At 42.7% G+C, this 23,128-nt stretch overlaps 1 protein-coding gene across 4 annotated transcripts in view; it reads left to right on the top strand.

Moving 5' to 3' along the window:
• MUSK (muscle associated receptor tyrosine kinase) overlaps positions 1-22,843 on the top strand; it is an 86,081-nt gene extending 63,238 nt beyond the window's left edge. For 3 of the 4 annotated variants that reach the window (XM_073346293.1, XM_073346292.1, XM_073346294.1), the window contains 5 exons: positions 4,284-4,459; positions 10,832-11,015; positions 13,069-13,260; positions 19,574-19,722; positions 22,167-22,843. In XM_073346293.1, the coding sequence (XP_073202394.1) occupies positions 4,284-4,459; positions 10,832-11,015; positions 13,069-13,260; positions 19,574-19,722; positions 22,167-22,843 (1,378 nt within the window). Of the gene's footprint in view, positions 1-4,283; positions 4,460-10,789; positions 11,016-13,068; positions 13,261-19,573; positions 19,723-22,166 lie in introns of all 4 variants that reach the window. The other variant, XM_073346291.1, reaches the window with a different exon arrangement.
• The last annotated feature ends 285 nt before the right edge of the window (positions 22,844-23,128 follow it).

Genomic DNA, 23,128 nt, shown 5'->3' with positions numbered 1-23,128 from the left:
TACTGTATACTAGATTTGCCAATCCACACAGTAACCTCTCAGCTTATTTTCAGTCTGTGTGACAATATTTATATCCAAGCCAGTCACCATGTATTTGTCAAGTGAGGCTTTCTGAGGTGCTGTATTAAATATTACACCTACTGCATTCCCGCCCGCCCCCCCACATCCACAAGTGGCCCTCTATGGGACAGAGCTCCCTGTGACTCAATGGAAGTTCTATGCCTAGAGGGCTTGAAAAATTATGGGCCACAGCCTAAGCTGTGTAAACCAACCTAGTTCCTGCACCAACTGAGGCCCTGGCCCAGTGGGCCTAAGGGTTTGCAAGAGAATTCAAGATTAATAGATTTGTCTGGAATGATCTATTTAAAAATCCCAGCTGCTTATTGGCAATGGTTTCATCATCACTCTGTAGATTCACACACAATTTTATCTCTCTCTATCTCTCTATATAGACACACACACTCTAGTATTTTAGTAGGGATTGAAGTCAGATTTAAATGACGGTTCCTGAGACTACTCCCTCTTCCTGTTTTAAAGATCAAAGAGCCGTACCACAATGATTTTCTCCAGAACCGCAATATCCCTACTACTTCTGTGGTCTTTGATTTCTGAAATGTAATTGTCAATGGTTCCGAGCCCTTGGACGCATTTCAGATGGTCTTGTTGATTTGTATATATTAATTTTTCCAGATATATTGTCTACTCTTTATCAACAGTTTATCTTTCTATAGCAATTGGCCAGACCTCACCACTTTTCAAATCTTGTTAAATTCCATTTTTAAATAAGAAATTCAGTATCTCAGACATTTTAAAACAGATTTCACCAGCCTACTCTTTTATTAAGAGACTACTTTCTTTTTAGTATTTTTACCACCATTTTTTTTTAAAATACCTCTTATTCCTTATTCCCTTTACTTTTTGGTGAGCGTTAACTTACATGACTCTCTTGCTGCTTTTATATTTTTCCCTTTCTGTGCCATCTTATTGGTTTCATCTCAACTTCTTCCTTTCCACAGTGTCCCAGGGACCTGGAGTTGATGGTAGAATTGGGACATTAGAAATAAATCAGCCTATAATTGTACACTTCGCAGCTGGGCACTAGCAGGCTTGAGCTATTACTTGCTTATATTCTGAATATATCAGAAGCACTACACATTTAAGGAAGCGATAGATACGTAGAATAAATTAGTGTGAAACAAAAATGTGTGCTCTGTCTCACTTCAGTTAGATTAAAATGTAGCTTCAGGACCTATCCAAAAACTACGCATACCTTTGCAAATACAAAAAGAAAAGGAGTACTTGTGGCACCTTAGAGACTAACCAATTTATTTGAGCGTAAGCTTTCGTGGGCTACAGCTCACTTCGTGATACTTAGCCAGTTAAGAATGGAAATGCAATTCTGCCAATGACTAGGTCTTGAACTCTTTCTTCCCCTCTGAGGTTCAGGATATAGAGTCTCTCTGGTTCACTGACTAGGGCATTTGGAGTATTGTGGGTACCTGCTTTCTATCTTTTCAACTGAAAGATAGAAAGCAGGTATCTTTCTCGGAAAAAGTCATCTCACAAGTAGAAGGTGTAACAGAGAAAATTAATGAGGCCCAACTCTACCCCAGTGACAGGGGTGCAACTCTTGTTAACTTCAGTACGAATCACACTCAGGGGAACGAGGACAGAAGTGAAACCTTAGCCTCAGAGTCTCAAAACCCAACCACCATTCTCTTTCAATGAGATTGGGGTGCTTGCCTCGTTTAGACTGCTTGGAAAATCTCACCCTTACTGTTCTGGTCATCCTCGGTCATAAATGTTGGCAGTTGTCATGCTTCTGTGTGGACTCATAGGTCATTCTAAAACCATAAACCCCAAATCCATTATACAGTATATTTTCATAGGATTAGGTTCCCTTGGGACTAGATGATCGTCACGGATATCCGTTCAGAACAAGCAGGCAGTCTTGGTTTAAAGTTTGTTTACCAGATACAGGTACTTATCTTGTAGTTTACAAAAAGGAGGACTTGTTGCAAAAAAACAGTGATCATCATGAATGACAGGGAGTCTCACATTCTTTCCAATTGACTCTGGAGTCCCTGGATAAGAAGCACTGGGAGAACTGGTGAATTGCCATATTTTGAGGGAAAGTAACTTCTCATCTTATGTAGTTATTGATTGGCTCCATCCTTCTCCCTGTCTTGGTGGCTGGGTATGACAATAGCTCAGGCAGGAGAAGAATGAGTTCATTCCTTTTGAGATACTGCTGTTCTTAGTACTTAGTGGATCACGCAGCAAGTAATATTTGTATGTTAAAAAATAATCTGGAATGACTAGGTGGCTTCTCTGCTTCTTCTCTAAAATAAGGTTCTTTTCTTCCTAGTCTGAATGGTCAGTAAGAGGTTACTGGCCCTCCTGTCCTCCTGCTGATTTTGTGTCTCTCCCATTTACATTACAAGGATTCTAACAATGGTCTGATGTCATCTATCTTTATATATGATCTCATCAAGCTCCTGCTCCTCAGTATTAGGTTTTGTACAAAGGACTGCTGCTCACATAGCCCCCTCACCATGGAATCAGAGAACTACGGAAACATGAATGATTTTAGCCTCACAATACTCCTCAACAGGGATGTTCATCCCCATTTCACAGGCACAAACAGCTTAATCGACTTGCTCAGGGACATGCAAGATGTCTGTGGTAGAGGCAGGTCTTGAACCTGCATCTCCCAAATCCCTGCCCAGTTCCCCAAGATCGTCAATCTTCCCCAGCTTAGGGTGCGTCTCTCACTCCTTTGGAATGTGCTGTTTAATTAAAATTGATACGGTCTGGCTGAACTCAGTGCTTATGGGAGTTAGCAAGGAGAGAGCACTGGCTAAAGGCAAGCACAGTGCAGGCAGGATCTGTGCATTCTTCTTAAACAGCCTTGCTCCTAAATAGAGCCCAGATAGTGCACTCACTGAAGCTGCAGAAGAGCAGCTGCCCCATCCCTTGGTAAAATACACTCCACCTCAGCGGTGCTATCACTGAACAGTTGTGACTCCACAGGGGCAGAATGTTTTATAAAGATTTGCAATGTCCCCAGCTCTTATTAACATTAATCCTCACTGAGTAGTAGGGAAACTGGTGGCAACAAAATTGTAATGTGGTGCTTTAGGTTACACATTTCTAGGGGTGACTGATTCAGTTACTATCATCATGTGCCAACTGCTCAACTCCTAATTATGCCAAAGCCTGTGCTAGTGTTGAATAGTAGGCAAGTCTGTCCCACAGACTTGGCCGAGTCTGCCAAAATCATCTCCACTGTAACTGCAAAGCCAGTATTCCAGACCAGGTTTCCAAAAAATGAATGGCTGGTAATTAACTAACACCATCAAAATCGTTCCCAATATTCTGGGTATGACAGTTCTGGTTTTCGTATAAAGCAAACAGTTTTTCCTGACAGCACGCTATTCCTGAAACAACTGAAAAACCATAAGCATTATTTAAAATGTAAATGAATTTCAATAATTTATTCATTAATTACTTTCAAAGAGTAACCTGGGATGAAAAACATCAGACAGTCCCCTTTTTTATCTATTATTATTATTAAACATTTCTATTGACTTACACCTAGAGATCTCAGGTGTAAGTAGAAGGTATAACAGAGAAAATTTCTATTTCTATTTCAGATTTCTATTGACTTACACCTAGAGCACCTAGAGATCTCATCCATGTTGGCGTTTCATTGTACTAGGTGCTATATAAAGGTCTCTGCCCCAAAGAGATTAGAGTGAAAAAGACAAGACATAGCAGGTGAAGGAGACAAATCAAGGAGACCAGAGCAGGGAGATTGGCTGAGAATTGGGCACATTCTATCAGGAGTAGTAATGACAGCTCACCGCCTGGTATCAGATTATAACTTTCTGTCTGTATTACAACAGAGAGGTGAGTTTTGAGGAGGAACAGGAGGAGGTTAAGGTGACCCACAGGCATGACACACTGTCATTAGTTGGTGTGAACTCATGATACAGAATGACATGTGTGGTGCTTTGAACAGAATACTGCTTTACAAAAAATGCAGCTTCAAGGCTTTCCCTAGAGCAAATTGTTACATTTCATGCAGTGTTTCCATTACAGTTTATGAGCCGGATTCACAGCTCGTATAAATCAGCGTGGCCCCATAGAAATCAGTGGAGCCATGCCGATTTCCACAAGCTAAGGATCTGTCTGCATAACTTTTGCACACCATTGTTAATGCAGTGTTTGTCAGCAAGCCATTGACTGTGTATTTCACTATTCTTTGTAAAATAATGTAGAGAGCATTGCCTTGCGGTAAAGGATCTCTACTGCTTTAAGGAATGGCTCTCAATGGAGGAGAACTCCCAGAAAGGGATTTACAAACCAGGATTAATGCTGCTCGCTCTACCTGAATGCAACAGACTTCCCAGCCTGCACAAGGACGCAAAGGCCTGCACCAGGATTCCATATTTTGGTAACTGAGAATTCTGCTTGCTGTTGTGCTAAATGGAGTCAAGGCGTAGCAAGTGTTTGGGGATGAGGGGAAGGCCTGAGGCCACTGAGCAATCAGCACCAAAGTGTGGGCCAGATTATGCCCTGAGGATGTGGCTCTCTTCTTCGCCAGAGGAAGGGGGGAAATCAGACATGTCGATCCTGCCCCCTTTCCTTGGATTCCATGGTGGATTCTCCAGAGTTTTGGGGATCTGTGGATTGGATGGAGGAGGGAGAGCGCATCCCCCTTGCACCCAGCAGTAAACCCAAATACACCCAGGAGCTGTAATAGCTTTCCTAAGGAAACCCTCTCTGCTGGGAAACCCCTTTAAAGAGAGATACAAGGAGCAGGAGGAGGCTGGGGAGTCCTTGGCAGTGTGACTCCAAGAGAGAGGGGCCAGCTAAAAGAATCCCACTCACATCACTGGAGAGACACAGGGTACACTGGATTTGGCCCATGGTACCTTTAAGTATTTATTAGACTGTGGCATGTCAAATGCCCTCTGACAAGGAAGACAATTGTAAAATATAAAATTTACGAATAAAATAAGAACTGGTAGGAAATCAGCTTCCTACGTATCAGTCTATGTAGTTGGAAGAGGCTCTTGAAGTAAATTGTAGCCTTGCAACATCTTTAGTTCTACTTTACCCTGTGTTTGAAATGCCAAATTCTGTGCATTACAGAACAATAGCAACAACAGTTTGTTTATTTGGCCTGATTCCAATGTACAACCCACCCAAAAAACAACCACCCTATTTTAGAACCATTGGTCTCAAAACCTAAAACCAGTTTCGTTGATGATAGTGTTGCCACTTGAAGAACTGGTGTATTCAGAGAAACTTCCCAGAGCGCTTCTGGGAAAGAATGTTTTCCCACAGCACGTGCGAGAACTGATAGTAGCTGAACCATTGAACAAAGATTTCAGTTAGAATATCTGTTGCTTACTTCTTGTTTGTCTTTTTTTTCCCTCCAGATTTTAAGACAGAAAATACAACCAGTAAGTAGATTCCCTTGCAGTTTAGAACTAGAATCCTTGACTTGGTCTAGTTATTTAAGATGCCATGTTGCCAACTCTCCTGATATTTGGGAGGAGAGGGGGGTTCTTTCAGCCCTACCTACCTACTGGAATCAGGTTATTACCTGAAAAATCTCAGCTTTCATTTAAAAAAAAAATTAGCTCTCAGGCTTGGGGAGAAAATGTGATCCCCAAACTTTTCAACATCAGGAAGAAAATAAAAAGAACAAATAATTCATTCTTAAATCTTGTGATTTTTTTTTAAAGCCAGTCTCATGATTTTGGGGGGCCTTGACTCATGGTTTTTGAACAATTGGGGGGGGGGTTGGTTAAATCCAAAGATGTTTCACGTTTATAATATTTGCAGTATACTTTTTCATTATGAGGCGGCAAGATTTTTGGAGCATGACGACTCTTTGGGGTTCATACCTTCCGTGGAGCTTTTGATTTGATAAATCATGATGGTCTGGCCTTTGCATAGGTTGAAATGTGTGTATGCGACTCCTCAGTGTGATGCCAAAAACTCTTCTTAAAGACTGAGAGTTAAACTCTCTGCTTTGACTGTTTCGCATTCCCACAGACAAACTAAATAGAGCCAGGAGGAAGAAAGAATGTGGAAGGGCAAAGGAGAGGAAGGGAGAAGAAAGGAGCTGTAGAAGGGTGGAGAGAGAGAAAAAAACCCCACAAAAACAAAACCCAGAGGTCTAATCTCGTGTACTTTTGCTTCCACCCTTGGGAGGTGCTCAGATACTATCCTGCTGGGCACGCAGTGCAAACAGAGGAAAAATCCAGGAGACGAGAATAGGCTTTTCCAGATAATAATCTCTCTCCCCACAGCTTCCCTCAGGGTTTGGCTTCCAGAAGTAGCCATCCAAATCCCCAGAGCACTTCCCTATCATAGTGTTCTGCGAGAAACAGCTTAATTCATTACAGCTGCTCCTGTTGTGCTTCTTTGACACAAATCTTTGCATTTAAGGCATACAACTGTAGTCCTTCCCCTCCTCAGAGGAAGTGGGGTGGTGGTGTGTGTGTGCATTAACCCTTTCCTGATAATTTTTGGGTCAGGGGTTTTAAGTGCTTTAGAAGGTCAGAAGAGAGACTATGTAAAAATGCTACCTTTGTCTAGTATCAATGGCATTTTATCAAAGGACACCTTCTTATTCAGCTGATAAGCCCCCGCAATGTCCATTTAGTCATATTTTCTGGTTTTAGGCACAAAAGTACGATTTTAGTGCTTTATTATTACAATACTATTGCCAATCCATACAGCTATGGGAAAGTGAGCTGGATTGTATTCCAACTCATGCATAATCAACAGAGCTACTATTAACTAAATCCCAAATATAGAATCTCTGTTACTCCTTGCTCCTTCCTATGGGAAGACTGCCATGCGAGTGGCATCTTTGTTTCCCAGTTTCTCATCGCCCTTAGACAGAAAGCAGGGGCTACTTTTTTGGTAGTTGTTTCTGACTCCAAAAAGGTCACTAGAAAGTGTCTCTCAGACATTATATGGATGTTTATTTCAGACACGTGGTGAAAGTACCAAATCGGAGGGCACGGGTCACTGTGCAAGGCTTTTATTTTTGTCAAGAAACAGGCTAATGCTTTAGTGGCACCAGATCAATCATTAAACAAGTTTCAGATATTATTCACCTTGCCTTTGAAAGGGAAACTCCTAAAATATTCATTCTGTGCTGCCAGGACATGGTCCTTGTCGGGTCTGGTGTGTGTTTTCTTTCCTCTGCCAAGTGTGTAATGCAGGGAGCCCTGTATGAGGTGTTCAGGTACTATAGAAAAGAAACTATTGTAGTAATGGAGGTGTGGAATGCAACAGATTAAGGGATACATGATCATCCATAATGTGTTTGATTTACTCTAGTAGCCCTACTTCCATTGGTCCTTTTGAACTTGTTCTATAGATGTCCACCCTAAATATTTACATCTGCAACCTAGGTCTGCATGAACTACATTTACCCTACAGACGAGGAATGGGTAAAATCTGTTCAGACAAAATAAGAGGCCAAACCTTTTGCCTCAAACTCAAACTGAACCCCAAACAAATCTTTCTTGAAGTTCAAAACCATTAGTGTAACTTTTCACCCTGTTTCTTAACGTTGTCTCTTCTTGGCACTTCTGATGTCTGGCCAGGAATGGAAGAAATGGTACTGAAATAGTGTGAGAGGTGATTCTTGTGGCACTTCCAGCCCTCCCAGAAGCAGCTAGTTTAAGAAATCTTGCACTTAAGCCTATTCTCACAAGATTTCCTGCTCAGATTAACTCCAGCGTGAATAAGCTTTGGATCTATCTAAACTGTATTCATTCTTTATTATTCTTAGTATCAGTGTGTGTAGGTACCACCCACAGGGTCTAGGCACTATGCACACACACTATGCCCTAAAAAGCTTACTCTCATAAGACAAGCACCACACTGTTGGAGAAGAGGGACACAGTCACAGAGCCTGATTCTCCCCTCTGAAGCCAATGGACACTCTGCTGCTACCCTGCCTCTCCAGGGGCTGGTGGGGACTTCTGTTGCTAGTCCTGAGGGGAGAAGACTGCCCTAGGTCACTGCCAATCTAAGTGGGTGTGAGGCTGATCCATGGGGGTCCTGTGTTAGGGCCTCTGATTGGCATGATCTGGCCCTGGAATTCAAAATAGTCTCACTTACTATTAGGGGGGCTTGTGTGCCTTAATTCCTTATGTATTTTGGAAAATCTTCCCCCTTCATTCCTTAGAACCAACTCCTTCCAATCAGATTGGCAAACCTTTTGATGAATAGGATGGTTTTTAATTGTACAGTTCTAAGAGCTGTCCCTCTTTTTATTCTCAATTTTACAGGAAACAAGGAATAACTAATTTTATATTCCGTGCAGCTTTACTTACTATATCTGCATATGAAAAAAGCAGAAAGATACTCGCAGGTTGTTCAGAGGGGTTCTGTGCTGCATTTTCTGTAACAGGAGTGAATTGGATGGATGGATGATGGGCAGAATGGCTAGATTGGAATCTGAACCCACATTACAATGGTGTAAACCTGGAATAACTCCACTAGGTCCTTTGGAGTTACACCATCTTTACCTTTGTGTAGCGGAGTTCAAAATCTATTCAATGGTGTGAACAGAAGTCTAGATAGTCTCTTGATGGCAGACTAGCTGTCTGGACACCTTAATGTTCTCAAGGGCGTTTTTTTGCTTCTAATCTGCAACTGTGGTCATTTACTCCTATTTTATTAAATAGTTTACACATTTTTGATTCACTGTGCTGCAGTCCACTCTCTCAGTTTACTTGTTTAAATGGCCTTTCCCCACAGCAACTTGCTACAAAGGCAATGGCAGGTTCTACCAGGGTTCTGTCAATGTCACAACCTCAGGCATTCCTTGCCAGAAGTGGAGTGAACAGGTGAGCATCAGTTTATTCAGATCTACAGTCGGGGTTGGATTTATAGTCTAATGCTGGGATATCCAAAGGAGTCGAACAGAAACTCGGTGGAAGTTGGGCCGCTGCTCTTGAAAATCCCAGCCTAAGTACACTATCTTGGGTGTACAAGTCCAGAGGGGAGTGGGGGCAAAGATGGCATCTGAGGAGCCAGCCGTGTGCTAGGCATCTCCCCTGTGTTAGAGCAACCTGAAAACTGGTTTAAATAATGCCAAAGGCCAATGACCCCAAAGGGGTGTTATGGCAGCTGCAGATTAACTGGGTAGATCTTCCTCGGTCCCTCTGTCAGCATGAAGAAAGGGAGGATGGTGGCACAGAAGCCACAAAGCTAGCTGCACGTTGCTGAAAGATCTGCCTACACTGGGGCAATCATTCCCTGGCTGGCACCTCAGGCTTAGTACAGGAATCCCCCAGAAGCACAACAGACACACGACACAGGAGCCATCTATTTAAGCAATTGTGTTTTCTTGTAATATGTACAAGTAACTGGAATAAAATCCCACCTATTGAAAACGATACCGAGATGCCAGCAAATTACTCAGGCCCTATTTAGGCCCTTAATTCTCATTGAAAACCAACAGGAGCTAAGTGCCTAAATACCTTGGTGGATCAGGGCCTCAGAGACAGAAAGCCAGGGAAAGTGTGGTTAAAAGGTCAGGTATGTTAGCATTTCACCCTCATGACTGCCCCCCTCACAAGATGCAGATGTCATATGTTTCTTGGCAAGCTGTTGCAGACTTGCAGCCATCAGCTGTTTCTAAAAACATCAGGAAGAAGTGCGCTCTAGAAACACTAACGCTAACTTATTCCTTCCCACCAGGTACCCCATTTGCACAGAAGGACCCCTCAGGTTTTCCCAGAGCTGTCAAATGCAGAGAATTCTTGCCGTAATCCAGGAGGGGAAAATGAACGTCCCTGGTGTTACACAAAGGACCATTCTGTAAACTGGGAATACTGCAGTGTGCCTCTCTGTGGAGAGGGTAAGGGACAGCAGCTAACTACTTCGCCCAGTAGCTGTTAGTTTTAGAACAGCATTAAATATTGATCCACAAAACCGTTCAGGACCGTCATATCCTAACAGTCACCATGACAGTTCTGACAGTCGTACCAGTGTCTTTGGAATTCAGTGGGAACAGGATTTGGCCTTAACGTTCAGAGTGCTTTACAAACTAGCACGTGCTCATAAAAAGAGAAGGGGAGATGAAGGTAGAAAAGAAGCTAAGTGACTTCTTGCCCAAGGCCCTGGGAAATCCAGGCCAGAGCCAGGATACGAATTTTAGAGTTTCTGCCTCCCCAGTTTAGTGCCCAGGCACACACTTTGCTTATCCACAAGATGTCAGGGGTTTTAAATGACCATTACGGAAATACTGCACTATTCAAACTATGCCTCAGCAAAGGCCCTTTTCACTATTTCCACTTCCACTAAGCAGAGAGCAGAAACATTCTAAGGCTCTAGTGAGCCAAAGCTATGTCACGATTGCTGCACTTGAAAAGGAATGAAGGGGAACAGCCTGATTTAGCTTTCCTTTTAGTCTTGGCCATTACACGTACAAACCAACAGATTGGGTTTAGCTCTTTCAGAGCTATGCTAGCAATGATTTATATTCATGATGCTTTTTGAAAGAGATAAATTAAACTAAAAAGTTTAAATACATTTGTACCTATCAGATTTTTTTCAGTCGCTTTTATTACTTTGATTCTTACCAAAGTTATTGGCATAAAAAGGGGGTTTCTTCCTTCCAAACGACCTTCTCCTGTATGATCCTGCTGCGGAAGTCAGACTGTGGAATTTGTAGACATCACAATAATTACCATGACAACTGGGTGATGTCAGAAGTATCCTTTAACAAAAAGTTCTGTAGAATTTAAGAGGGATGGAATCATTATTTTTGTTTTCATTGCAGTATCCATATCACCAGGAACGAAAAAGCCAAGTGCAGAGACTCCCAATCTCCCTTCTTCTTTCTCCCCTACATACTCAATGACTGTCATCATTTCCATCATCTCCAGCTTTGCATTGATAGTGATTCTCATTATCATTGCTCTTGTTTGCTGCCGAAGGCGAAAACAATGGAAAAACAAAAAGAGGTATGACCTAGAGATCTATAAATAAAGCCATGTCGGATTTGTTCCAGCAAATACAGCTTTGACATGGGGCTTGGAATGGACATTCCAGTACTCACTGAATTCAAATTTAAGGAGGGAACTTAAATGGATCACAGGGAGGTCAAAATGGATCACAGGTTTCCCCATTATATGGGCAGAAAAGATTAAATTCATCTTGGATCATTTCTTCTTGGCTGACAGCTTGTATTTTTCTTTCAAAAAGAAAAGGAGTACTTGTGGCACCTTAGAGACTAACCAATTTATTTGAGCATAAGCTTTCGTGAGCTACAGCTCACTTCATCGGATGCTGTAGCTCACGAAAGCTCATGCTCAAATAAATTGGTTAGTCTCTAAGGTGCCACAAGTACTCCTTTTCTTTTTGCGAATACAGACTAACACGGCTGTTACTCTGAAACCTGTCATTTTTCTTTCAATGTCTGTTTCGACTCTTAAGGCCGATAGGGCAATGGGAAATATTAGATTGGAAACTCTTTGGGACAGGGATGTCTCTTTATATGTCTGTTCAGTATTTAGCACCCTGGGGCTCCAATCCTAACTGGACCCTCTGGGCACTAATCATACATTAACAACAAATAATGCAGGCCAAAAATTCTCATGTTCTTCCATGAGACCTAGAAATCAGGACAAAACGTTGGTGCTTGTCTAGTGCTTCAGCTTTCCCTCACACTTCCAGCTGAGGTTAGCAATGTTTCATTTTGAATTCTCATCACACTAAACCAAGGTACTGGTGATATATATATACACCGTACGACTAAGACTAAAAGTCACATGAACATCAGCAAAGTTCATAACTACATAGGACCTCATGTAACCTGAGGAATCATTTGACAAAGACATCTGGAAACGTGTGTGTGCAATTAAGCAGGTCAATTGCTTTCATTCTGAATAGCAAACAATTGTTCTGGTTTCTCAGGCAATTAACAGATTTGAGAAGGAGTTCAAGTTTAGCTTAGAATGTAAGGACATACTATGGTAGGCCATTACTAGACAATCTAGATGTAGGAAACTCTCCTCCTTGGGGAGATTAGATGTGAAGTATTCAGTAGATATTTAGACATTGTTAAGAATTGAGTGGTCAAAGAGAATTAAAAAGGAGCAACTCCAGCCCCACCCACTTCCAATAAAAAACAAAACAAAAAGGAGACTCTTAATGAAATTTCTTCTGTTCCCAAGCATTACACTACAAAACTCTTAATGGTGAGACTTTAGTCAATATATAAGAAGTTATCTGGACATGAATGTGGTTGAAAATAATGTGGGTTTTCTCCCTCCTCAAAACCCTCATGCCCTTAAAGCAAAATTCCTTAGCCCCAACCCTACTGTTTATGGTTAACAGCCTGAACAGTTTGTGGAACAGGCCAGAAGAGAATTTTTCCAGCCACTAGATTCCTTCAATTGTCAAAAAGTGAAGGGATGCTGGTTTTTGAAAAGTGTAACTTTGCAGAGTGCTCTGCTGAGGGGTGAGAATAATGTTTCCAGGGTATCATTCCTTTTTGCTGTAGGTTCTCGTGTTAGATCTCCTTTCTCTATATATTGTTGCCCCAGATTACTGACTGAGGCCCTGCAAACTCTTAATCACATGAGCAATCCTGGCTCACATGGATAGTTCTGTTGCAACTGCTCATGGAAGGACGACTACTGTACCCAGTGGCCTGCTGGATTGGCCCCCGACCTGGCAGACCTACATACTTAGCCTAGATCCCTAGAAATAACAGGCAAACTGGAAATGTCCCAGAAACAAACAATACAATGTCATGAGACACATGGTAGTGCACAACTGGTAAGAAGGGGGGAGGTAGCAAAATGCCCAGGCAGATACATTGTACACTTGGAAGGCACATATCCCCGTGTTAAGGGGCACCACACTCACCCATCCAAGACATTTCCTACATGTAGTTCCACAAGAGCATACAGGGCTGAAAATGAGGATGTTGGCATGGTGGGAGCAAAGAGGCAGAACACGTATTCAGGGCATGCTCTAACCCACTGATCATTTCCTTATCTATCATTTCAGGGAGTCACAAGCACCAACGCTGACCACTCTTCCATCGGAGCTCCTACTGGACAGACTTCATCCTAACCCCATGTATCAGCGCATACCCCTTCTCCTGAATCCTAAATTACTCAGCCTGGAATATCCAAGAAACAATATTGAATACGTGAGAGATATCGGAGAAGGAGCGTTTGGAAGGGTCTTTCAAGCAAGGTAAGTGTCCTGCTAGCAAGTGCTCCTTAATACTGATACGTGGAAGATATTAACATCTGGCTAGAGTTCTGGTAGCAGGAAAATATTTGTTCGTTTATTCCAACTGTCATGGAGAAATTAATTGTTCTAACCAGAATGAAATGTGTTTGAAAGTATGACAAAACTAAATGATAAAAACTAGGCTAATTTACTCCTGTTTCCCACTTTCAATTGTTATTTGGTAAAACATGGTCACAAATGTCCATAGTCATCTTCTATATATTAGACAGAGTATCTCACTTATTCCTGTTAATCCAGCTGAATGTGGCAGCTAAGTTTATGATGCATTCAGGACAGTAAGAATTTTGCTGGTTTTTCCTGTGACTAGTCCATTGTGAAATTTTCAAATTTTCCCAGGATTTCATGTTTGTTTAAGATGTTGGTACATGGTAGCCAGCAACAAAAAAAAAAACACCCCAACATTTGCTGGTGGTTACCCCCCCTACTGTATTTGCAGTTAGGCCCCAATCCTGCTGCAAAAATACCCTTACTTGCTTAGCGGGTCCTTATTCCTGAAATTGACAGTTTTTCTTATTTGCCAGGAGACCAGGTCATAGAGACTCAGAGCAGGAGTCAGGCCTAGTGGTCAGAGTCCACATGCCCAAGACAGAGTCAGAATCAGGAATCAGAGCTGAGGGTCAGAACCAGAATCAGAGTCTGAATGCCAGAGACAAGGATCTAGACAGAACTAGAGTCAGGAATCAGAGCCGAGGCTCAGAAATGGGTTACCAGGAATCAGGGAAAGCAGGAGCAGGGCTGGTTCTGAGGCAGGAACAAGGCTGGGTGCAGGGTAGGATCTGGACTGAAGCCATGGAAGAGGAGAGCAGGAGCTGGGCTTGGTGAGACACAAGCAGAGGGAGGCAGAGAGTCCCTGAGCATGTGCTTTGAGCAGCCAGCAAGCTACTGCTGCTGCTGGGTTTAAGAACTGGCCTGCTGGCTTCCTCAGCCAGTCAGGCAGGACGGTCCGTCAGGCATTCTAGCTGGCTCATCAGGGTGTCAGGAACATTGAGCAGGTGCAGCTGCAGGGCCTTACTCCTGGCACTGTTCTGAATTCAAGGAATTAAGAACCAATCCTGTTTGTTGACTTCCATGGGAGGAGAGGGCAGTCACTACTTTGCAGGTGAAAGACCATAAATCATGAGCAGTGAGGTAAAGGCTCATGTAAGTTACGAGTGAAGCAGGGAAGACAAAACGATAGAAATAGTATCCTAGTGCTAGTTCTCATGGATATTAATTACTCTGAAGTGTTTTCCAGTATTGGTTTCTCTAAATGTTTTCAACAATTTACAGGCGGGAATTTCAAAAGAACTCCGAATTTGCTCCACCTCCGTTGGCTGCTCTGGAGTTTGTGGTAACACCCCCATTGCCGTCAGTGGGGTAAGATTAGGCCAGTGATGAGAAGTTTTGAAAGTCCTACCCCAGAATTGCTGAAAGGAAGTGGAAAGGCTGCAGTGTGTATTTATTTTGGCTCCCTTTCCTCTTTTCACGGTTAGTTTCAGGGATGTGCTTGTTACTTGGGACACCTCTGCAGGATGGAACATGACTGGTTAATGAGGTTATATGTGGAATTGTGTGAGAGAAACTAAATGAACAAACAATGTACATGCTCCTCAGCGTGGACATGCACCCACAAACCTGACTTGTGGGACTAGTCTCATTGATGGCTAAGTCAAAGGACTCCTCTTGCAAGTTGTGGTTGCAAGAGTAGATATTTAAAAGTTAATAGTGTGGTAATGCTCTGCCCTGGCATGGTCAGTTATACCATTAACAACTTTATTAGGAAATGAATTATGTAGTAGGTTAAATTTGTTAGAGCGAGGAAATACTTCTAATGGATGCGAGGCATTTTTTTGTCCCCCTGAAGGGATGTGGAGGAAGTGCACATTTATTTATACAGACAGTGTTAAAAATAACAGTTTAAAGGGCACACAGCAAAATCACAGATGCTTAGCTTATGACTGACGATTAGCTTTGTTGGCTAAACTAGAGGAGTTGAGCTTGAAGCAACAACAAAGCACATGGGACCAGATTCATAACTGTGCGCCGGATGCCACGTGCCATTCTGATGAGGCAAAGCAGCCCTACACCCAGTGTATTTGCCTAGCTAAACCAAGCATCTGGGATACACTGGTGAATATAGCCCATCATTTTATTTCATACTGGGTAAAATTCACATCTATGCAGACAGGCAACACAAGGACTATGCCCCACTTAAGACCACTTGAGCTCTATTTTGAGGGTATAGGCTATCCCTCTGCCCAGTGGTGAAGTTGACCTGAACAGAATGGCACCTATACAAGGCAATTCAAACCCTACTTAAGCTGTGGGTTAAGTGAGCCTTAAATGGTATATAGATCTTTACATAGGCCCTATTGACTTGGGTGAATTCTATCCACGGTGAGTTTCCTCTGAATAATCCTCATCCCTCCAGATTCCCACATGTAATTTTCACTGCATTTTGCAATTCCTTTTAACAGAAAGTTTTTAAGCGATATTTAACGAGAACCAAAAAAGAGCATGAGGTTTATGAACAGAAAATAGAAAGACCCTGTGCTTTGGGAATGACTTGGCTTGATGGAGAAGCTCCAGCCATCCTGATTTCTGAATGGGTTTCCTCCCTATTGTTGGCGTTACCCTCTCACCTGGCAGCTTCATCAAGAATGCCTCAGAAGCCGAGCATTTCCTGGGCAAAGGTTCGCAGTTGGCACTGCTGCGCAGAGTTGGTGGATAAAAAATAATGGTTCTGTTAGCTTCCAGTACTGTCAGACCCACACCTGGATGGAACGCTCAAGCTACCACATGAGAAATAAGCTTTTCCTGTTCTCAGAAAGGAAATTAAATTCACTGCCCTATATATGTTAATGGATGCCTCAGAGTAAATTTAGTAAGCCTCTTATTTCTCCTTGTATAATATTTCATCCCTGTAAACATAATTCTACACACAGTGCCAATAATCTCTTTGCCAATTGGCTTCCTTAAAATTCTGATTCACTGTTTACTTATTCTTGGGTGAAGCAGCATGTCAGGACAGGAAGTGACTGGCTGTTATTTACTGGCTCCCTCTGAAAGGCTGCCATTTGTATTAAGAACGGTCTCCTGCAGTGGGAATTGAGGATGTAACAAGTTACCGTCACATCTGTCTTAAGAACAAGATCAGTAGCCAGCTCAAGCAAAGCTAGGGCCACCTCAAGACCTCCTAATAAAAGAGCATTATCTTATGCATTGCTGGTATTCCTTTTATAGCTCTCAAACCACATGATTCTACATCCATCAGCATGCAGCTGCCTTCTTCAGTTTGAGCTTGGCGGCCATGGCCCGGCATATCTAACAGATTGCCTAAAACACTCTGGGATTAAGACCGTGGTCAACAACTGCACTTCAGGCACAAAAGACCTTTCTACCATAAGGGCAGACATAGCTCCTGGGTCCGTCTGTGTGGGTAACTCTGTTTGCACTACTGGTCAGTCCTTTGTGCTGGTTGTCAGCTATGAGCCAAATTCTGCAGCTAAGAACCATATCCTATCCTGTGCTGCTCCGATGCATAGTGGGCAGAAGGCATAGACAGCTTCCTCCATCCCATACACCATCGTGCACTGGCAGCATAACGTTTAATCCAAGCACTGGAGAGACATGTGCTAGCAAAAACATCAGTTGATGCAACCTGGTCCCAGGAGGAAATAACCTATTGGTTAGGAGGCCCCCAGTTTTCAGCCCTGGAAACTGAACTCCTGTTTAACATCAAAATGAGTTGTTTTCGAATACTGCCCTGGAAAGAGCACTTTGTGGATTAAAAGGGTTCTGTCTCTATACCTCTCTGCTAAAACGGTTAAAGATACCACTTCGTTCCAAATCATGGTGATTTTTGCAACAGATACTTGTCTGCTAAGAACTTGCTCAGCGTGAAATTCACCCTTGTGCAAACCTCATGCACTGCTTAAATCCCACTTAATTTACACTTTCAGGATTTAAGAGGTACCTAGGCTATTGCCAGCCTCTGCACAGGAGTGAATTTCTCACTCAAAAGAATACCATGTGAAACCTGTGTTGTCTTATTTCTGTTCCGTATAAACCCTTCTAGGCTTTTGATCAGGTGTAATGAACCCTGGATGCTAATCAGAAGAGGTGAGCCCCCTTATCTTTCTTACACTCGCATTATCTATCAATAACTAGAGATCATACCCTCCTTTTCTCAAGCACTGAAACATATGCCACTGACTGGTATGTGAAAAGAGTATTGTCCCCAATAGCATAGTGGAAGTTCTGATACTCACCAGAAGGCACAAATGGCATTTAGCTCTAAAGAAGGCAATTGTGGAGACAGACAAACTTTTCAGCTGTAATACTGGCTTGCCTTGGGAGATTTCTTTTTAGATGGGTGTTTTCCCATTCTCTGACATTTGACAATGATGTGACATTTACTGTAGCCAAGTGCATCTGTTGCAATGCCATCAGTCTGCAATAGGTGAAAAGGAAACTGGAAGTTTGCTTCGGAAACTAGAACCTCTCATGGCTACCGAACAGTAAAATAACCTGACACTTAAGCAATGGTGGATCAGCGGGTCAGGTGTAGTAACTGAATTCACAAATGGATGCTTCCTTTTATAGGCATTAGGTGGCTACATCCAGGAACATAATGCTGAGGGCATGGCTTCCATATCTCTCCATGGGTAGGAATTACCTCAAGTAATAAAACGTACACCATTCCCATAGGTTTGACCAGTGTTTAAAGAGTGGAAAGTTACTGTGCTTTGGGAATTGACATCCCTAAGTCTTTGGCAAGCTCAGGACCCAGCATCTATAATTAAAAATGTTAAGGGAAGAGTGCCCCAAGGATAAGAAAAATATTCATGATTATTATTTATATCACAGTGGTGGCTAGAGGCTCGACTCAGAAAAAGGCTTCAATGTAGCCTTGTGGATTGGGCACTGGACTGGGACTCAAGAGACAGGGGTCCCAGGTTCTGCCAGGCAAGATACATCACTGCCACATGCCTCAGTTTCCCCTATCTGTGAAATGGGGTTAATGATACTGGTCTTCTTTGTAAAGTACTTTGAGATCTGAAGATGAGAAGGGCTATGTAACAATATTATTGTAGCTTTACTAAGCTGACAAGACAGCGATTTTCCTTAAGTACCAAAGCAGGTCAGTGACAGAACTGGGAATGGAGCCCATCTACCAGGCCATGCAGCCTCCCAAGCAAACCTCAGCCTGGGGTGTATTCGCAGGAGTGTTGTAAGCAAGACATGAGAAGTAATTCTTCCGCTCTACTCTGCGCTGATTAGGCCTCAACTGGAGTATTGTGTCCAGTTCTGGGTGCCACATTTCAAGAAGGATGTGAACAAATTGGAGAAAGTCCAGAGAAGAGCAACAAAATGATTAAACATCTAGAAAACATGACCTATGAGGGAAGATTGAAAAAAATTGGGTTTGTTTAGTCTGGAAAAGAGAAGACAGAGGGGGGACATAACAATTTTCAAGTACATAAAAGGTTGTTACAAGGAGGAGGGAGAAAAATTGTTCTTAACATCTGAGGATAGGACAAGAAGCAATGGGCTTAAATTGCAGCAAGGGCAGTTTAGGGTGGACATTAGGAAAAACTTCCTAACTGTCAGAGTAGTTAAGCACTGGAATAAATTGCCTAGGGAGGTTGTGGAATCTCCATCATTGGGGATTTTTAAGAGCAGGTTAGACAAACACCTGTCAGGGGTGGTCTAGATAATACTTCGTCCTGCCTTGAATACAGGGGACTGAACTAGATGACCTCTCAAGGTCCCTTTCAGTTCTATGATTCTAAGCTGTAGAAATCTTCAATTTATAGCATGTTACAGCAGTTGCTCCTGGGCAGGCATGTAAGCCAGCAAAGCTCAGCAGATGCTACTGTCCTCTCAAAAATATTCAAAAGGTAGAGCTGGCAAAATATGCAGGACTGACTAAAGGGGGTTTAGAGTCCTCAGACACCCACAGAACAGACACAACAAGGGCAGCAATGGTGCTACCTTTCCCACACACTGACCATGTGTCTTACACTCCTGCCAAGGAGGAGTCACCTCTAAAAGGTGAGGTGGGTTTGATTTTCATTCTCCTTCAGTCCTTGCCCTCTCCGGAGATTGCCCAGCAAGGCTGCAAAATAATTCCAGTTGCAGGTCACTGCTTTGAGAGTCCTCCCCCAATCCCTGCTTTGTTTGGTCTGTGGTTTCTGACACGAAATGGGGCTAACATTGTGTGTGCGCATGCAATACCTCTAATCCTATTTAGAAATTCTCTCTCTCCTAGGGCTCCTGGATTGCTTCCCTCTGAGCCATTCACAATGGTGGCAGTGAAAATGCTAAAGGAAGAAGCTTCGGCAGACATGCAGGCTGATTTCCAGAGGGAGGCGGCTCTCATGGCAGAATTCGATAACCCAAATATCGTCAAACTGTTAGGTACAAAAACAAAATGCTAAGCTCTTGGGGTATGATCTTTCCAGCAATCCATTTGTCGTCATTTTGGGTCTAAATTTTCAAAAATGTAACACCTAAGGTTGCATACACAGGATTTGCAGTTATGTGGAAATTGCAAATTAAGGAATGGGCAACTGAAATTTGCTTTTGGTAAGGCCCTAGTTATTAGGGGGTGGGGGTGGGAAAAGGGGTGTTTGTACATGCCACTGCATGTTTTTTGCATTCTCTATTGGCACACGTTTGAATATTTAGCACTAATGCCATTTTTGTTACATGGAGGCAGACTAGTTTTCATATATGGCCATGTAAATAAGATCCAAATCCTGCACTGGGGTTCCTGCACCACTTACATCAGTCTCTCTCTCTTTGCTAAGACTCTTAACACAGACACCAGTTAGTTCCAAATTATGGTGATTTTTGCAATAAGAACTGGACTGAAACCAGAGTCAATTCACTCAGGGTGAAACTCAGGGAGACTACAGGTCAGTTCATACATGTTTTCCTAGCTTGCAGTTGAAAGATGTGGGTGAAAATCTTATTGCTTACACCTCCACTTGGCTGTACGTACAAATGAACTGGCTAGAGATGCAGTAACTCAGAATTGTTATTCATTTTGTGGGCACAAAACGGTGGGTGCAAATTTTGAGCACACAGATTGTCTGTTATTCAGGCAATACAGTGATGGGAGCCATCTGAGTACCTCATTGAGTCTTTAAAAATAGAAACAACAAGAATAGTCTCTCTCTCTCTCCTCCTTCCCCTTGGCAGACTGTCTGAAAATAGCTTGATAAAAGTTTATTGGGCTTCTTAGAGGGCACCACCTCCATGGTGGGCTAATGGGGGCCCCCCTCGTGTCATTCTTCCATCAAGAAATCTGACCACAAGAATTTTGGCCCTGTAAACGTCATCTTTCAGCAGTGGTAGAGGTCATTAACCAATGCCATCAGATGGTTCTTCTGTAAACTCCCTGGAGGTAGATTTGGCCTTTGTCATATCAATTCTGTCGGCAATCTGGTTTCATGAAAGCTGACCTGGCGTATGTACTTCAGCCACAGAAAAGAGGAACAGGAAGTGCCCTAAACTAGAATCAACTTTTTGTTTATTGTTAACACATTGGATAAATTTGGAAAGGCCAAAGATACAGGAATTAACTGGTTTTATATTGCAAGGGTGTGAGGAAATGAACACTATTTGACCTATAAACCTTTCACATTGCTTGTTCTTGCTAGAACCAGATGTTATCACGTTGGGAAATGTCTGTTCTTTCTCCGAGAGACAAGTGTTAGGTCATTGGCAAGAATTTCTTATTTCACAATAAGCCATATCATTGACTGTGCTGAATGGCAGTTATAAGAAAGCAAAGTGTGTATGATTTTAATGCCGGTTGCACTGGTTTTCAGTAGCTGGCAAGCAGTGGAATACTGGTAATGTTCGTGTCTTTTTGGCCAGCTCTAAAATTGGTTTAATATTGTTATTTATTTGGTAAAACTGAATAATTTGGAAATCTATTAATTGAATAATTCCTTCATTCATTGAAAGTTGGGGGAAAAAAAAAAACCAATACACACAGAATAAAGACTCTGGAGCCAGATCTTCAAAAGTGCCCAGCATCCAGTAGTTCCAGTTGAGAATAATAGCTGTTTAGGAAACCCGGCCCTCCTTAAATAATTCCTTTGAATTTGAAAGTGAATATTTGCTGATCATTTCTTGCATCTGACACTTAGCTCGTCTCATAATCACAATGCTTTTTTCTTTAAGATACAAAAGATATATGATCAAAATGTACTGGGTACTTGTCTCCATTTCATTCAGCTGGTTATGAATTTCTTTGAAAGAATCGTTTCTAACTCCCAAGGGAAAAACACAAAATTAAGATGTTAAATGGTTCACAGATATTTGTCTTAACATGGGGGACTTGCTTTTATTCCAGGATAGACATCATAAGATATTTGGTGAAACGGTAGAAGTTTGTTAGGCATACCTGAGTTGGGCAAAAATAGAGTTGTTTATAAAGAAATGTCAAGGAAAGATTAGAATTTTCACAAGGCACACAGAAGCTTGGTTCATGAGAGTTCCACTATATTGGTTGTAAGTTCTTAGGGGGAGGGACTGTCTGTTTTGCCTTTGTACTGTACCTATAGCATGATGGGGTCCATGGCAAAACTCCTTGTTAACATGAATGTGACCAAGATTTGGTTCGTAATCAAATGAAGGCATCCAATTTTTTTTATTTTGGGGAATCAGAGTAAATCAGCCAAGAACATTACATTTTTTCCCTCCCCTTGGAGTTCAACATTAGAAGATTAATAAAGGCACAAAGAAAGTCAGGGGGATTTGAGGGCTTAATTTATATCTGTGCTTTTTAAAAATCTTCCTTATACAAAAAAAAGGGACAAGATTGACTTGGTGTATTTTCTTGCTTTCAGGGGTGTGTGCTGTTGGGAAACCCATGTGCCTGCTGTTCGAATACATGGCTTACGGGGATCTCAATGAGTACCTGCGCACCCGCTCACCACACAACCTCTGCGGCCTGAGCCACAGTAACCTTGATGCCAGGATCAGGCTCTCCAATCCCAATCCCCTTGCCCTGTGCTGCACTGATCAGCTCGGCATTGCCAAGCAGGTGGCAGCGGGCATGGCGTACCTCTCAGAGCGCAAGTTTGTGCATCGGGATTTGGCCACCAGGAATTGTTTGGTGGGCAAGAATAGAGTGGTAAAAATTGCAGACTTTGGCCTCTCGAGGAATATCTATTCAGCAGACTATTACAAAGCCAATGAGAATGATGCCATTCCCATTCGCTGGATGCCCCCCGAATCCATATTCTACAACCGCTACACCACCGAGTCCGACGTGTGGGCCTACGGTGTGGTCCTGTGGGAGATTTTCTCCTATGGCATGCAACCCTATTATGGGATGGCTCACGAGGAGGTGATTTACTATGTAAGAGATGGCAACGTCCTTTCTTGCCCCGACGACTGCCCTTTGGAGCTCTACAACCTTATGCGCCTTTGCTGGAGCAAGCTGCCTTCTGACCGGCCCAGTTTTGCCAGCATCCATCGCATCCTGGAGCGTATTTATGAGAGAGCAGTGGCTGCTATCTAGGTCTGAGGCGTGTACTGCAGCATGACATTTCACCCCCATCCTATGCCCAGTGCAGCTGGCCCACTCCTCAGCCACAACACCCAAGCTGAACTCAAGGGGAGTTTTCTGAGTGAGGGCTGCAGGGTCGGGCCCAGTATGTTTAATCTGCTAAACCAAAAAGGTAAAGGGGAGAGACTGTATGTGGACGTTTGGGAGTGATGGCTACATTAGAGGAGGACAGTTTTGCTGAGAGCAGAAGCATCTTGCTCATCAATCAAGGGGCAAGTTCTCATTTTGTCTTTATAA

The sequence above is a fragment of the Lepidochelys kempii genome, chromosome 5 (genome assembly GCF_965140265.1).
Source record: "Lepidochelys kempii isolate rLepKem1 chromosome 5, rLepKem1.hap2, whole genome shotgun sequence".
Classification (NCBI taxonomy): domain Eukaryota; kingdom Metazoa; phylum Chordata; order Testudines; family Cheloniidae; genus Lepidochelys; species Lepidochelys kempii.
Note: the sequence above shows the minus strand (reverse complement) of the source record. Positions and strands in the feature narration are given on the sequence as shown.